Below are 15549 nucleotides of genomic sequence, written 5' to 3'. Positions count from 1 at the left end.
AAAACAGGTTGAGAGATACTTGGCGGGCAGTCTAGGGATCCAAATCATTTCACAGTATGTGGCCCATATATTTAAAATGGTGGGCCTTCATTACCCTCCAGTAAGAACTCTATAGCGAAGTCCCGTCTTCAAAAGTAGACAGGGGTTAAACAGTCAAAAAAAGGAAAGGTCCTTTGGGAATACTAGATATTTAAATGTCAAGACCAATCATTTTCTATTTAGAAGGCAGTAATTACTTTTATTAAAAGAGCGGAAATGAGTGTGCGTAGTACAGCGAGTGAGTCTGTATTTCTTGCCAAGCAGAGAATATCCACCCACGAGTCACAATGGTGTCCTGTGCAATGTATTACTACTATTCAGGCCTCTTCCTGTAGGAGGTCCATGGTGCACATGAGAGTAAAAGCAGGAAGCGCTGACACCGGAGGGACTAAATGACAGAAGTTTTCGTTTTTTTTACTTTTTTTTTTTTTTTTTTTTAAATGGTTAAAGTTTATTCTTTCATGAAATCACCACAACATGGTGTGCAAACTGTTTTTTTTAATCTATTGTAGAGCTACAGTTGCCAGCATAACCTGGTAACACTAGAGACGGCATATCTAAAACTCACCCACATCATTATTTCTGCTGAAAAAATATGCAATTAGTTACTGAAGTTGTCTCATGATCGCCTGTCCAGTTCCCGAGACCCCGAATAAATGGCTGATTTTGTCGCTATTTAGCTTCTCAACTTCTCTGTAGCGGCCACTACAGGTGCAATGTAGTATTACACACAACTAAACTAGAAATATGATGTGAGCATCATTCTGCTATGTAGTAAACCCATATCCATATACTAACAATATGGCTGATTGTAAGGGATATCATAGCTTGTCATGTCATTGTCCATTCAAGTGTGCATGTGCTGACATCTGTCAAACCCATGTCCATCCTAAACCAGACACAAGCGTTCCAGATTAATGCATGTGATATCATATGGACAATAGTTGTGCTACTTAATTAGTAAACCTTGAGTTGCGCAAATCGACTACACAGCTAACCATCAATGACCCATGAAGCCCTACTGACAGAAGATGCGTAAATGTGAAAGCTTCATATGGGGAAGGAATAAGGGGCTCATTTAGACGAGGGACATCCTTTTCACGGGCCAAATCTCATCCACAGGCTGCATAAAATATCTACAGTATAAATTGATCGACACTGCAGATTTCAATTTATGTTGTTGGTTTTTACTGTGGGCTTCACGCTTTGCAATGTTGCAGACTTTGCAGCTGTGGATTTTGCTGTGAAAAATCCACAGTGGAAAATTCCCGTTTAGATTACCCTTATAGATGATTGGGAAACATGACTGCTTTCTTTCATATGCAAATTGCCCCTTCAGAGAAGAAGAGGACTTGAACTGTAGTGCCACTTGTTGGATGTAGCAATCCTAAAAGACCAAACCTTACCATATGACTTAGGATAAAAACCAAACCTAAATCTCAGTTTGCAGACACATGTTTCAGGGTGTTGCCCCTCTTCAGTGTAAAGCATGAGAGCTGATTTGGTTGTATGAGAGGCATCTGATTGAGGTTTAAGGGGTAATGTTAATTCTTGTAGAGACTGATGTGCCTGACATGCCAGTGACCAGGCTCTTTAAAGGTTGACAGTGACTTTTAAGATTGCTACTTCCAATAAGTGGCACTAGAGTTCAAGTCCTCTTCCTCTCTGAAGAGGTAATTTGCATATTTAATTTCCTAATTTTCTAGAGTAGCACTGCATGGCCTATAAGTCTCCTTACACTGGTATGTCAGGCATGTCACTCTCCACAATGAGAAACATTACCCCTTAGGCTACATGTCACTATACTGTTGTCTGATAACCCTACCCTGCCAGACAAACAAGGAAATGATGTACAGGGATAAATGAAAATATCAAACATGCAAAATATGCACCCACAGACAACAGAGGAAAAACACTGAAGGGATTAGGAAGGTAAACAAAAATAGAAGAGGAAGGGACTGTGGGCACAGCAAAAACACCAAGCAACAGTCACAGAACAACTCTCCTTAAACACCTCTACCGAACACCGAATCCTCCACTCCTTATCAGGCTGTACAAGATTTAACACTGGCAATCCAGATTGCCAGAGCAGAGACTATATAAGAGAGGGGAGTGGCTGATGCTGCACAGCTGAGAACTTCCAAGAAGGAAGAGCTACAGAGACTCAAAGCTGAGCAGTTTAACTCCTGCACCGCTAAAAGAAACTAGCACCTTTTAATAAGAGGGAGAAATGCTTCTATTCAATGCAGAAGTATGTGAACTCTGACGCTGCAGTCTTCTGGCTCCTCTCTGTCACGGTAAATCTGTGACACTGTGTTCCCCCAATGAGTTTTTTAAGCTGTGTGTATTTCAAAAAATGCAAGTAACCTATTTTACTTAATGGTTGCAGAAATGCTGGAAAAAATCTGCACCATAAACTCTCCAAAAGCTCATTGTGGGAATGTAGCCTAAGACCATGTTCTTTCAGACACAGCACTACATCCTTCCACTGGTTTTGTCTGTTTTTGTCTTTGCTCTACTAAATGCAACCTGAGGACAAGGGGCAAGATTTCTGGCATAAAGTACCGGTAGTTATGTTTTTTGTAGTCCTGTAATTTCTTCACCTAATGGTCCACTGACTATTCTTGGGGTGCCATTTTAATACATATAATTGAATCTAAATACCAAGACTGGCAGGACTAGTGTGTATAAACCTGAAGCATTATTCCAGCTATGTATTGGACAGAAATGTGTGACTTTTATACACCATCTTGTAAAGAAATGATGAATTAATCCCTATAATTTTTCATTCCCTTTTCATTAATAATAATATTAAAATAATTAATATATCGATAATATTACTGCTAAAAGTATTTTTAGAAAGATCTTTTATAAGATCCCTTATATTGACTAGTATATTACAAGTTGGTCTATGTAGAGGAGGACGGTGATTTGTGTAGGGCATCCTGTGGGTTTATCGTCTATGCTCATAAGCTCCCATGAGAACTGTTCGCATGGTTTCTATGATCTAACTTTTTCCACAGCATCTGCTCATTAAATACATTTTCAGGGCTGACAGTAAATGCAACCGTGCCTATAAGAATCTCATGGGGGGTGGGGGAATCTCTCTGACAATAATTATTTTGGACTTCACACTCCCAGTTTTTAACTGAGCCTAAAATATCTTGTGTCTTAACTGCGTCCTTGTAATACATTCTTGTTGATTTGGCACAAGATTCGTACACAGCGGCACACACCCTACTCTCGTATAAACAGCACAGGAGAGAATTCTGTATCTGTGGCGAGTCTGGCCAGAAAGCTGAAGCTTTACATCTGCATTTAAGGAGGAAAGTCCAGGAGCCTTAAAGGGAAAAAGCCTTATTGTGTTTGAGTGCGGAGACACATCACATTCCCAGCAGAGCTAGGAGGGGGACCATGACACAAAGGATGTGTGGTTTGTGCCAAGTAATGATCCGCACTGTCTAATACATTCAGCTTTCTCCAGTTACCCTCCTACTATCTCATTTTTTTCCCTGTAGAACTCATCTGCAGATTTTACATGGAATGATTGAAATTCCGGGTACTTGTTTCTGTTCTTATTCTTAAGGCTGCTATACACATGGACTAATGTTGGCTAAACCCACCGATATTGGCAGGCTCAGCCGACAGTCTAATGTGTATGGGGTCCTCCCGACTGTCCCGCAACATGGTCTGTAAGGATTTGGCATTTTAGATTTTGGACCGCTCTTCATTTTATTCTCTTAAAGGGAATCTGAAGACAGCAGGAGATAGAGGCCAAAACACAGAATTCAGGGATATGTCACTTGTCAAAGTGCATGCTGTAGTTTACTATCTCTGAATGATTAATTACTGCATTAGTCTGGTAACACCCCTTCCTGTTATAGGCAGCTCACTGTTTATGGACATTGTACATACAGAGCCTGGTGTGGGCGGGGTTAGCTTTCTCAGCTCTGCTTCATTCTAAATCTAAAAGCTCTGTGTCAGAACGGCTGCACCCAGTAAACTAAGTAATACATTGTTGGATTCAGCTTCTCTTTACCTACATCAGGCTGCCCTCAGACGAGATGGCAAAAACCTGCTGACAGATTCCCTTTAATGATAAGCCACCGCCAGAGATGTTTGGCAGCAACTCTCTTATAGAGAACACTTGATCTCTCGGCAGAGCGAATGCTCCTGTGTATGGATAGAAAGCTGCTGGCTGAAAAATGGTTTAGCCAATTGTTTGGCCAACAGCTATTTATTGGAGTTTTTATACCTTGTCAGGTTATTTCTGTCATTCTTTGAAAGGCACTAGAATAATGGTAAACTTTTCAGCTTTAGCTCAGTTTATAGTTTTTGTTTGTTCTTTTCTATTTCAGTCTTTTGTTCTGTGCTGACTGATATATTAGTGTCCTGGTATGGGGGTCATAAATCTGCGTGCTCTTTTTGATTTGGTACTGATGGGTGAGATGATTGTAATTCATACTGGAAAGAAATTGTGGCTAAAAACAATTGGGTTTGACATTGGTGGTTACTGTAGCTGGCACTGCATGTTGTACAGTGTCGGGCATTTTATGGAGGCACATTGTGGTTAGCACTCTATGGGGGCACACTGTGGCTGACACTATACGGGTCACACCATAGCTATGAATAAATGGAGGTCTCCCCTTGTCTGGCCAGTATCTCAGACTCCTGGAAGAGTTTGCAAATCTCTTTGAATTGTCCCGGAAAGCAGCTTTGGGTTCAAACCATAGGTGGCACTGTAATGGAGTTATACTTGTGCCTGGCACTTCGTTGGGTATAGACAATAGCTGGTATTAGATGAGCTGCAGTGTCTTGAAGTACATATATCTTAGCTCTTGTGATCTCACAAACTCTATGTTTGGTTGGATGGATAGTCTATGGTCTTACTGTCCATGGCACTGTTTGCTGTGCTGTGAATGAAATAGTATGGAAACCCCGATTATGGATCTTATAGTAGAAATTACCTATAAAGAGCTTTTGTATCATTCTCATTCTGAGGTCAATTATCCACTTTGTATCATTCTCATTCTGAGGTCAATTATCCAATATCTATCCTAATACCCTAATAGGCAGATGTAGCATCCTTAGTTTTGTAATATAAATTTACCTTTAGAAATTCAATACAACCTTTTTCCCTATACACATTAGCCAAAATTGGTGGGATCTGCTGACATTCATTTAATATGTCCACATTTAAAAAACCAAGGCAATGGTGAAGACCTTAATAAAATACAAGTACTGTAAAATACTAGGACTCCCAGAGAGAGCCTAATATGTGATTATATGATAATACCTTTTTGAGCAGCTCAGTGTTCCTGGAAATAATCAGGGAATGTTGGCACTGATATCTGGAAGTGTTGGAAGAAGTGGTTTTGTAATAAGCATATCTAAAATTTGACTCCCCGCTCTCGAACCTGAAAGGACTAATTTCATTTCTCAAAGTGAAAACAACAACACATGTTTCCAGCTTCTAATATTGGATTTGTGCACCCAGGCCTCACCCTCACAGATTATTTGCACAACATTGCAGTTTATTAATTAGCTCGTGACGAATTCAGACAAGTTCAGCCCTTCCCTTTCATCAAAACAGTTTTGCAGCTCAAGCATCTAATAAATGTGATACCAGATGGAAAATACAAATCTTAAGTGTATTGAAAGCTTCTCATTTAAGTTAAGAAAATAGGTAACATTTACCATTATTCTCCATTCTAAACACCAACAACATTTCCCTTATTTACACCCATGCCAAAAAGTATCTTAAACTTAGAGGTCCAGTCCAAATGTGACTTTTCTTTTAGTTATTACTGGTGTTCCCCATAAAATACTAGCTCTGCAGTATCTTTTTTTTAAAACTGTGTGGTGATGTTTCTCTGCTATTTCTTCTAGAAATGTTTGAGTAAATTGACAACTAAATGTTGGTGGTATCCCTACACTCTGAGGGCTTGTGCACATGACTGTATTTTTGGTCCAAGTGCGATCCGACCAAACAGTGGATCACACTCGGGCCAATGTTATTCTATGGGACCGTGCACATGTTCGATTTTTTTCATCGGACCAAGCTCGGACCAAGCTCGGACCAAGCTCGGACCAAGCTCGGACCAAGCTCGGACCAAGCTCGGACCAAGCTCGGACCAAGCTCGGACCAAGCTCGGACCAAGCTCCATTAGACCAAGTCAGAAGGAAAAAAATCACTGCATGCCCAAGTTGGATCTAATTGAATTGCACTCGGCCATGCAAGTCAATGAATTAGTGGAAAACATCTGACAGCACTCAAACGACATCTGAGTGCAGTCCGATTTTTATGGACTGACAGAATGGAGAAGATAGAGACATTTTTTTCCATTTTCTCTTCATCCGAGAGAATTGGATCATCACTGTGATCACACTGAGACATTATAAGCTGGTGTGACCCTAGCCCGACAGCATCATATCAGTACTGACACTACCAAAATATGCAAGGACACACCCATTTGACAAAAGGAATGGTAACACCTAGTTGCCAATTTACTCATGAATATTTAGGAGGAATACTGGAGAAATTGCATGATGCACAATTTTAAGAAAAAGACGATCCAGCAATGGTACTTTACTGGGAATACAAAAAATGTTAGTGGTGCTGACCGATTTCATTAATAATTTTAATTATTATATATAATTATTATAATCGGTTGTCTCACCTAGAGCACATACTTACTTATTCTCTCAGAACTTCTGGTAGTTCTTGAGGTTTCATCTTTTTCTTCAAGTATCCTGGAGACTTAGAAGAGTTGGCAGAATCCTCCGGAGAAGCAATGATCCCCCAACTTTATTTTTATTGCAGACTGTTGTAAAAACTATTAAACTGTTCTTACAACAGGGAAACATTTATGTTGGGTCACAGTGATCCCTCAAATATGACACTGAAGTGTCACTGCTGGGTTATAAAAGATGGTAAGAGGATTGAAGAGGTATTGTTTAAAAATCTGAATTTTTTTTTTTTTTTTTACCAATTTTTTTTTTAAACCAGATAAGTCATTCAGTCAAAAGAGGACAATTTTTACTTGTGTATTTTGCTGCTGTCCCCCTGGGTAATCTGTTTTAGTTTTCTTTTAAAATCCGCCATATGGTTCTAGATATATGGGTCTTTTTATTTAGTTTTCATTTTGATGGTCTTGCCAAGGGGGCGTTGCTTAGATGATCCTCTGGGGCCATGTCATTCCGCTGCTCTGTATTATTACACTGTGATCAAAACCCCCTTTTGGTAAAGACCATAAAAATAACTCTAAATAAAAATGCCCATATCTCTGGAACCAAAACAAAAAATGGATTATTCAGGGAAGCAGCAGGAATCAAAAAACAGCAAAAACTGGTCATAAGTTCTCTTTTAAAGTTAGATAGCCCCTTGCTTACAAGCACCGACAATATTGATAGGTCATCATTAAGAGATCAATGGGGTCTGACACCCGGCTGACTGCTTCAGCAGCGACCAGAGCTAAGCACTGTACAGGGGCAGAAGAGAGCAGCGCTGTACATCGCTTAGCGGCCACTGCTGAGTACTCCGCTTTATCTGCCAGTATCTACAGTAGCATTCATTTGAATGTAAGAACTCGGCAGAGACCACTCTACTAAGTAATGTACAGGAGTGCCGTATTCTGCCCTATACATCGAATAGCTCCGGATGCTGCTGAGCGGTTTTTAGCTGATTGGTGGGGTTGCCTGTTGTTTGATCTCCATTGATCTCATATTCATGACCTATCATATGGACAAATCATCAGTCCTAGACAACTCCTTTAAGTAAAATGTGTAGTTTTAATTCTATAGTCTTCAGTTGCCCCATTGCCCCATACTATTTGCATTGACATGTAGAATTAGACTTTACTTTGTCATATAGTTCAGTTTTACCAATTGCTGAACTAGTGTTCGTTTTGCAGCAATGCAGGTAATTACAGGTATGTTGTGCGCTTCGTTGCTTATTTGCGTAGGTGATAATTAGCCGAGGTTCAGTCATTTACTAGATTGAGTGCAAATTATTGTTACGTATGGGAGTTTGGTATCCTAACAGTTAGACATTAAATTACTTGTCTATTTCTGTTCCAAGCTGACGCCCTTATGAAGGTGTGGGGTTTGTTTTTTTATTTATATCCGGTACTGGTTTCCAAATTATGTGAATTGCCCAGGGTGTCACTACTTGTGATTCTGATGCATTCATTGATGTGGAATATACTGTACAAGAGCTTTACTTGGCTGCTTAGCTTTGTGAGGAAGACACACAATCTACATAGATGGATGGTGGGTAGCTGTAGAAAGACGAGGCTTCATGAATAGCAAAAGTGGTGATTGATGCCGCCATCATCAAGATGATGGGAGAGGTGCATAGACGTGCACTAGCTAGGAAGAAGATGAAGGTTAGTAAATGTTGCTGTATAATTCTGTTTTCAGTATTGTGAGTGGGAATGTCCAAGAATAGAGATGAGTGAACCCAAACTTAAAAAGTTCGGTGTTCGTACCGGACAGTTAGTGTCGTGGGCTAGTCGCCAAACACTGACTTCTCCTGGAATGTTCAGAGTTCCGGGGGAGGAAAGCGAGAGATTTTTTCAGATCATAAGTTCGGGTCTTCATTGTTTTCAATGGGGTTCAGGTTCTGGTTCAAATTCGGGTACAGTTCTGGTTGGGTACCAGAACCCGAACTGCTACGGGTCTGCTCATCCCTAGTCAAGAGTTTACTGTTTAGGACTTTTGGTCATGATCATACTACAGATCTGTGTGTGTACACCAAACAGAACAAATATCTCTGCTGCAGTGGATTTTTTTATAGAGGTCCATTGTAATAAATTGAAACTTTGTAAATAAGAATAAAGGTCCCCATGCACATTAGATAAAAGTGGCCGAAGCTCCCAGTTTTAAGCAGGCTAGGCTGACCTTCTGATGTGTATGGTGGCTTTCCAACTCTCCTGGACAAGTACCATATGGGAGAAAAAGATCAAATGGTTAAAACTAATGAGGCCAATCCTTTCTTTTTCATGGTAGATAAACCACTGCCAGAGAATTCTGGCAGCAGTTTTATCCTCTCTTCCCATTGAACGCACATGAATGCTCAGCTGAGTTACCAAGCGCTCTTGTATGGGGAAGTAACCCGAGATAACTATCTGCCGAATGAACACTTGACCGACAGTTATCTCGTGTGGATGTGGCTCTTTCCAGATTAAGTTTAAGCCTATAGCTGGAGGTACAGTTAGGTCCATATATATTTGGACAGAGACAACATTTTTCTAATTTTGGTTCTAGACATTACTACAATGAATTTTAAACAAAACATTTCAGATGCAGTTGAAGTTCAGACTTTCAGCTTTCATTTGAGGGTATCCACATTAAAATTGGATTAAGGTTTTAAGAGTTTCAGCTCCTTAACATGTGCCACCCTGTTTTTAAAGGGACCAAAAGTAATTGGACAGATTAAATAATTGTAAATAAAATGTTTTTTTCTAGTACTTGGTTGAAAACCCTTTGTTGGCAATGGCTGCCTGAAGTCTTGAACTCATGGACATCACCAGACGCTGTGTTTCCTCCTTTTTGATGCTCTGCCAGGCCTTCACTGTGGTGGTTTTCAATTGCTGTTTGTTTGTGGGCCTTTCTGTCTGAAGTTTAGCCTTTAACAAGTGAAATGCATGCTCAATTGGGTTGAGATCAAGTGACTGACCTGGCCAATCAAGAGTATTCCACTTCTTTGCTTTAATAAACTCCTGGGTTGCTTTGGCTTTATGTTTTGGGTCATTGTCCATCTGTAGTATGAAACGACGACCAATCAGTTTGGCTGCATTTGGCTGGATCTGAGCACACAGTATGGCTCTGAATACATCAGAATTCATTCGGCTGCTTCTGTCCTGTGTCACATCATCAATAAACACTAGTGACCCAGTGCCACTGGCAGCCATGCATGCCCAAGCCATCACACTGCCTCCGCCGTGTTTTACAGATGATGTGGTATGCTTTGGATCATGAGCTGTACCACGCCTTCGCATACTTTTCTCTTTCCATCATTCTGGTAGAGGTTGATCTTGGTTTCATCTGTCCAAAGAATGTTCTTCCAGAACGGTGCTGGCTTTTTTAGATGTTTTTTTAGCAAAGTCCAGTCTAGCCTTTTTCTTCTTGATGCTTATGAGTGGCTTGCACCGTGCAGTGAACCCTCTGTATTTACTTTCATGCAGTCTTCTCTTTATGGTAGATTTGGATATTGATACGCCTACCTCCTGGAGAGTGGTGTTCACTTGGTTGGCTGTTGTGAAGGGGTTTCTTTTCACCATGGAGATTATTCTGCGATCATCCACCACTGTTGTCTTTTGTGGGCGCCCAGGTCTTTTTGCATTGATGAGTTCACCAGTGCTTTCTTTCTTTTTCAGGATGTACCAAACTGTAGATTTTGCCACTCCTAATATTGTAGCAATTTCTCGGATGGGTTTTTTATGTTTTTGCAGCTTAAGGATGGCTTGTTTCACCTGCATGGAGAGCTCCTTTGACCGCATGTTTACTTCACAGCAAAACCTTCCAAATGCAAGCACCACACCTCAAATCAACTCCAGGCCTTTTATCTGCTTAATTGAGAATGACAACGAAGGGATTGCCCACACCTGTCCTCGAAATAGCCTTGGAGTAAATTGTCCAATTACTTTTGGTCCCTTTTAAAACAGGGTGGCACATGTTAAGGAGCTGAAACTCCTAAACCCTTCATCCAATTTTAATGTGGATACCCTCAAATGAAAGCTGAAAGTCTGAACTTCAACTGCATCTGAATTGTTTTGTTTAAAATTCATTGTGGTAATGTCTAGAACCAAAATTAGAAAAATGTTGTCTCTGTCCAAATATATATGGACCTAACTGTATATGTCAGGAAGATTTCCCAATGTATACCTATTACTGAAGGTTCCTATGTACATTATTCCACTGCGTAGGCATTCATAGACATACGTTTCCCATTGGTTCAAGTTTTGTTTTTTGTATTTCTTTAAAGTATACTGCTATACATGTTTTTTCACTGTGGTCTTCAGTATAATAAAATTCTGTAATACTGATTCCAGCTCGCCGTTGAAATTCACCCAATCCATTCAGAGCTCGGATACTGGTTCTAACACAGCCAAAATGAGCAAATAAGAGGGAAGGAATCCATCCTGATTAAGGGTATATTGACACCTGAAACCTGTAGATAGCCGCGCTATGCTAGTGCTAATCCACTCGCTGTCATCTCACTAGATGTCCTTTGTATGAATTTTATTTTGCTAAAGAAGAACCGCTCCATTGAGCTGGATCCCTTTCCTCCTTAAATTCTGTCGGCTGTACTTTCCTATGGATTTTAATATAAGGTATAGTGACATATACCATCCCAACATAAGCCAAGAAGAGACCAGAAACAATGGAAACCTTTTGATACATTTATAGGAGTGTATCAGGAGCTTCTCTAAATTTATACAGCAAACATAGTCTGATTCTGGATGGATTCTATTTACAGTGAACAAAATACAGTGGGATGTAAAAGTTTGGGCACCCCGAGTTAAAATTACTGTTCTAGTCCTTTGTATTTTAGAAAAAAGAAATATTTTCATCTTTTACATTTTAAAAATTACACAAAGGAAAATGAGCTGATGCAAAAGTTGGAGATTTGTGTGCTCAGATAACTTTTGACCAAGGTTTCAGACCTTAATTAGCCTTTTAAAATGTAAGAAATGAAAGAAAAAAAAAATTGAGTTGTTTTTGCAACAGCTATTTCATTTTGATATATGTAATAACTGTTGGACACAGTAATGTTTCTGCCTTGAAATGAGGTTTATTGTACTAACAGAAAATGTGCAATCTGCATTCAAACAAAATTTGACAGGTGCATAAGTATGGGCACCCCACCAGAAAAGTGACATTAATATTTAGTAGATCCTCCTTTTGCAAAAATAACAGCCTCTAGTCGCTTCCTGTAGCTTTTAATGAGTTCCTGGATCCTGGATGAAGGTATTTTTGACCATTCCTCTTTACAAAACAATTCCAGTTCAGCTAAGTTTGATGGTCGCCGAGCATGGACAGCCCTCTTCAAATGATCCCACAGATGTTCAATGATATTCAGGTCTGGGGACTGGGATGGCCATTCCAGAACATTGTAATTGTTCCTCTGCATGAATGCCTGAGTAGATTTGGAGCGGTGTTTTGGATCATTGTCTTGCTGAAAGATCCATCCCCTGCGTAACTTCAACTTTGTCACTGATTCTTGAACATAATTGTCAAGAATCTGCTGATACTGAGTGGAATCCATGCGTCCCTCAACTTTAACAAGATTCCCGGTGCCGGCATTGGCCACACAGCCCCAAAGCATGATGGAACCTCCACCAAATTTTACTGTGGGTAGCAAGTGTTTTTCTTGGAATGCTGTGTTTTTTTTGCCGCCATGCATAACGCCTTTTTGTATGACCAAACAACTCAATCTTGGTTTCATCAGTCCACAGGACCTTCTTCCAAAAAGAAATTGGCTTCTCCAAATGTGCTTTTGCATACCTCAGCCGACTCTGTTTGTGGCGTGCTTGCAGAAACGGCTTCTTTCGCATCACTCTCCCATACAGCTTCTCCTTGTGCAAAGTGCGTTGTATAGTTGACCGATGCACAGTGACACCATCTGCAGCAAGTTGATGCTGCAGCTCTCTGGAGGTGGTCTGAGGATTGTCCTTGACTCATCTCACCATTCTTCTTCTCTGCCTTTCTGATGTTTTTCTTGGCCTGCCACTTCTGGCCTTAACAAGAACTGTCCCTGTGTTCTTCCATTTCCTTACTATGTTCCTCACAGTGGAAACTGACAGGTTAAATCTCTGAGACAGCTTTTTGTATCCTTCCCCTGAACAACTATGTTGAATAATCTTTGTTTTCAGATCATTTGACAGTTGTTTTGAGGAGCCCATGATGCCACTCTTCAGAGGAGATTCAAACAGGAGAACAACTTGCGAGTGGCCACTGTAAGTAGCTTTTCTCATGATTGCATACACCTGGATATGAAGTTCAAAGCTCAATGAGGTTACAAAACCAAAAAAGTGCTTTAGTAAGTCAGTAAAAAGTAGGTAGGAGTATTTAAAACAAGAAAATAAGGGTGCCCATACTTATGCACCTGTCAAATTTTGCTTGAATGCAGATTGCACATTTTCTGTTAGTACAATAAACCTCATTTCAAGGCAGAAACATTACTGTATCCAACAGTTATTACATATATCAAACTGAAATAGCTGTTGCAAAAACACCAATTTTTAGAAAACATTAAGCTTAAGATTAATAGGGGTGCCCAAACTTTTTCATATAACTGTATATAATATATATATATATATTTATTTAGTGGAATATATACTACCGCGCTGACATGCACAAGGAGCAATATGTGACTGGGAGTAGCCAGAACACCTATATAGTGATAGTCAATAAAGATGAACCAGCTACCATCAACAGAGTGAACCAGCTAGCCTCAGGGGTACCCTGTCTACTGTAATCTCATAAGTAAATGAAAAAGGGCAACAAAGAATAGTCCAGACTCTATAAAAACGTCCTGAAATGACTACTGCAGACGTCAATATGGATTTACTGTCCTTCTTCTTCAGGGTGTCCTTCTTCACACTGAAGAAGGACAGTGAATCCTTCGAAACGCGTTGGACTTTGTGGCCTGTCTCAGGTCCTGTAGCTCTCTGAGCAGTGACGTCATTCTTATCACCACGCTCCCCCCCCCCCCCACCCGTGTGCGGTAGCAGCAAGCGGCGTAGCTTTCGGCCGGAGCACGCCGTGGGCTGCATGCAGCAGTGTTTATGTTCATGCATATTGACGTCTGCAGTAGTCATTTCAGGACGTTTTTATAGAGTCTGGACTATTCTTTGTTGCCCTTTTTCATTTACTTATGAGATTACAGTAGACAGGGTACCCCTGAGGCTAGCTGGTTCACTCTGTTGATGGTAGCTGGTTCATCTCTATTGACTATCACTATATAGGTGTTCTGGCTACTCCCAGTCACACATTGTTCCTTGTGCATGTCAGCGCGGTAGTATACATTCCACTATACGTATCCTTAGCAGGCTGGCAGATCACACGTAGCCTGTTTTACTATCAACAGCAGCTAATCTTTTGCACTAGTAGAGCGCGAGTGGGTAGAGATCTTTTACTCAGTATATATATATTTTTGCCTAAAATACAAAGGAAATGTGCCATCTTTAACTTCAGCCCCTTTAGAGATCATTTCATCTTCAACTTCCTTAACTGTTCACAATAACAGTAATTTTGACCAGGGGTGCCCAAACTTTTACATGCCACTGTATAATAGAAAGTTTCATAAGATTTCATTATACATTAATTACATATTTTTGTAAGTCTGGACAAGCCTTTTTGGACTTTAAAGACAACCCCTGATTAGAGATATTAATGAGGCATACCAACATCATAGATTGTTCCCCCACTCAGGACCCTTCTCTACCATTTTGTAAGATCGACACATTCACTGGTGGACTTAAGTCAGCAATTTTTTTACAAGGACTGCTGCTCATCGTAATGGCCAGTATTTAATACTAAACTGTCCCTGCAGTGGTCGTCTTTCTTTGTGCACTTAGTAAACTTCCAGGTCAGTCATACACCATTAGGTGGTTTACTTCCCGGACTAGTATTTACAAGACCAACATGTTTCCTAACTGCATTGCCATGTGGCCTTTGGGGTTAATAAACTGCTTACTAAAATAACCATCTATTCTTTAAAAAGTTTTGTGACTATTTGGTGACAACACTGTTTGTTGCATTGTAATCATCCAAGCTTTTCCTCTAACACCATGCCCTCTTATACTGTTGCCTATAATGTGAATCCGAAAGCTCATAGCCTAGTGTAGTATGTGTAGTTAGAAGAAGCAGGAATCTATTGTAAAAAAAACCTCAACATTGCTGCATACTGTACTTATCCATATTTCACAAGGCTTTCTATAGGCCCATGAAATTGGAGTGGAGGCATTCAACATTGGAGGTACAAGAGGTTATTTTTGCTCTTTGACAATCCATTTGTATGTGTTTCATATGGTAATGGTATTTTTCATTATGTTGTGGAGGTCTCGAAAAGCTGCAAACACAGCATATGCAACACACACAAAGATAATACTGGTGCCAAAATATCTGATATTTATTATGGATGAAGTGTTCCGCAATTTACATTTTCTTGGACATCCACTTGGACCTCCAGCGATCCCAAGAACATTCTTGCCTACTTTAGGCCTAAATCTGCAGTGCATTTATTTATTGAATACAATAGATGAAATCCATGGCATGCTTCAAAAGATCCTACATTGGATTTTAGGTTGAGGTCACACATTGTGTCACATCGTTGATTTTGCCTAATTTTGCTCAAAATAACAGCAAAAAAACAGAATTTGATTGTGATGTGTGAATATTTCATTGTCACGGGTGTGTCAGGTGTCACAGACAGTCGTTCTGGATCCAACTGTAGAAGGTAATTAGGTCATTGCGCTTGGCACTGCAGGCGCCTTCTTGATC

The 15549-nt window shown here is 40.1% G+C and overlaps 1 protein-coding gene across 4 annotated transcripts in view; it reads left to right on the top strand.

The window, feature by feature from the left end:
- Nucleotides 1-15549, top strand: part of SH3PXD2A (SH3 and PX domains 2A) — a 376426-nt gene that overhangs the window by 89480 nt on the left and 271397 nt on the right. Inside the window, exon 1 of one of the 4 annotated variants that reach the window (XM_073685349.1) lies at nucleotides 8274-8426. The exons of the other annotated variants lie outside the window; for them this stretch is intronic. Coding sequence (XP_073541450.1) covers nucleotides 8379-8426 — 48 coding nt within the window. The 5' untranslated portion in view covers nucleotides 8274-8378. Of the gene's footprint in view, nucleotides 1-8273; nucleotides 8427-15549 lie in introns of those variants that run through there. 4 annotated transcript variants of the gene reach the window in all.

Source organism: Phyllobates terribilis, unplaced genomic scaffold, assembly GCF_046119375.1.
Source record: "Phyllobates terribilis strain yellow unplaced genomic scaffold, ASM4611937v1 Scaffold_5__5_contigs__length_657084704, whole genome shotgun sequence".
Taxonomy (NCBI): domain Eukaryota; kingdom Metazoa; phylum Chordata; class Amphibia; order Anura; family Dendrobatidae; genus Phyllobates; species Phyllobates terribilis.
This window is presented reverse-complemented; position numbering and strand designations above follow the sequence as displayed.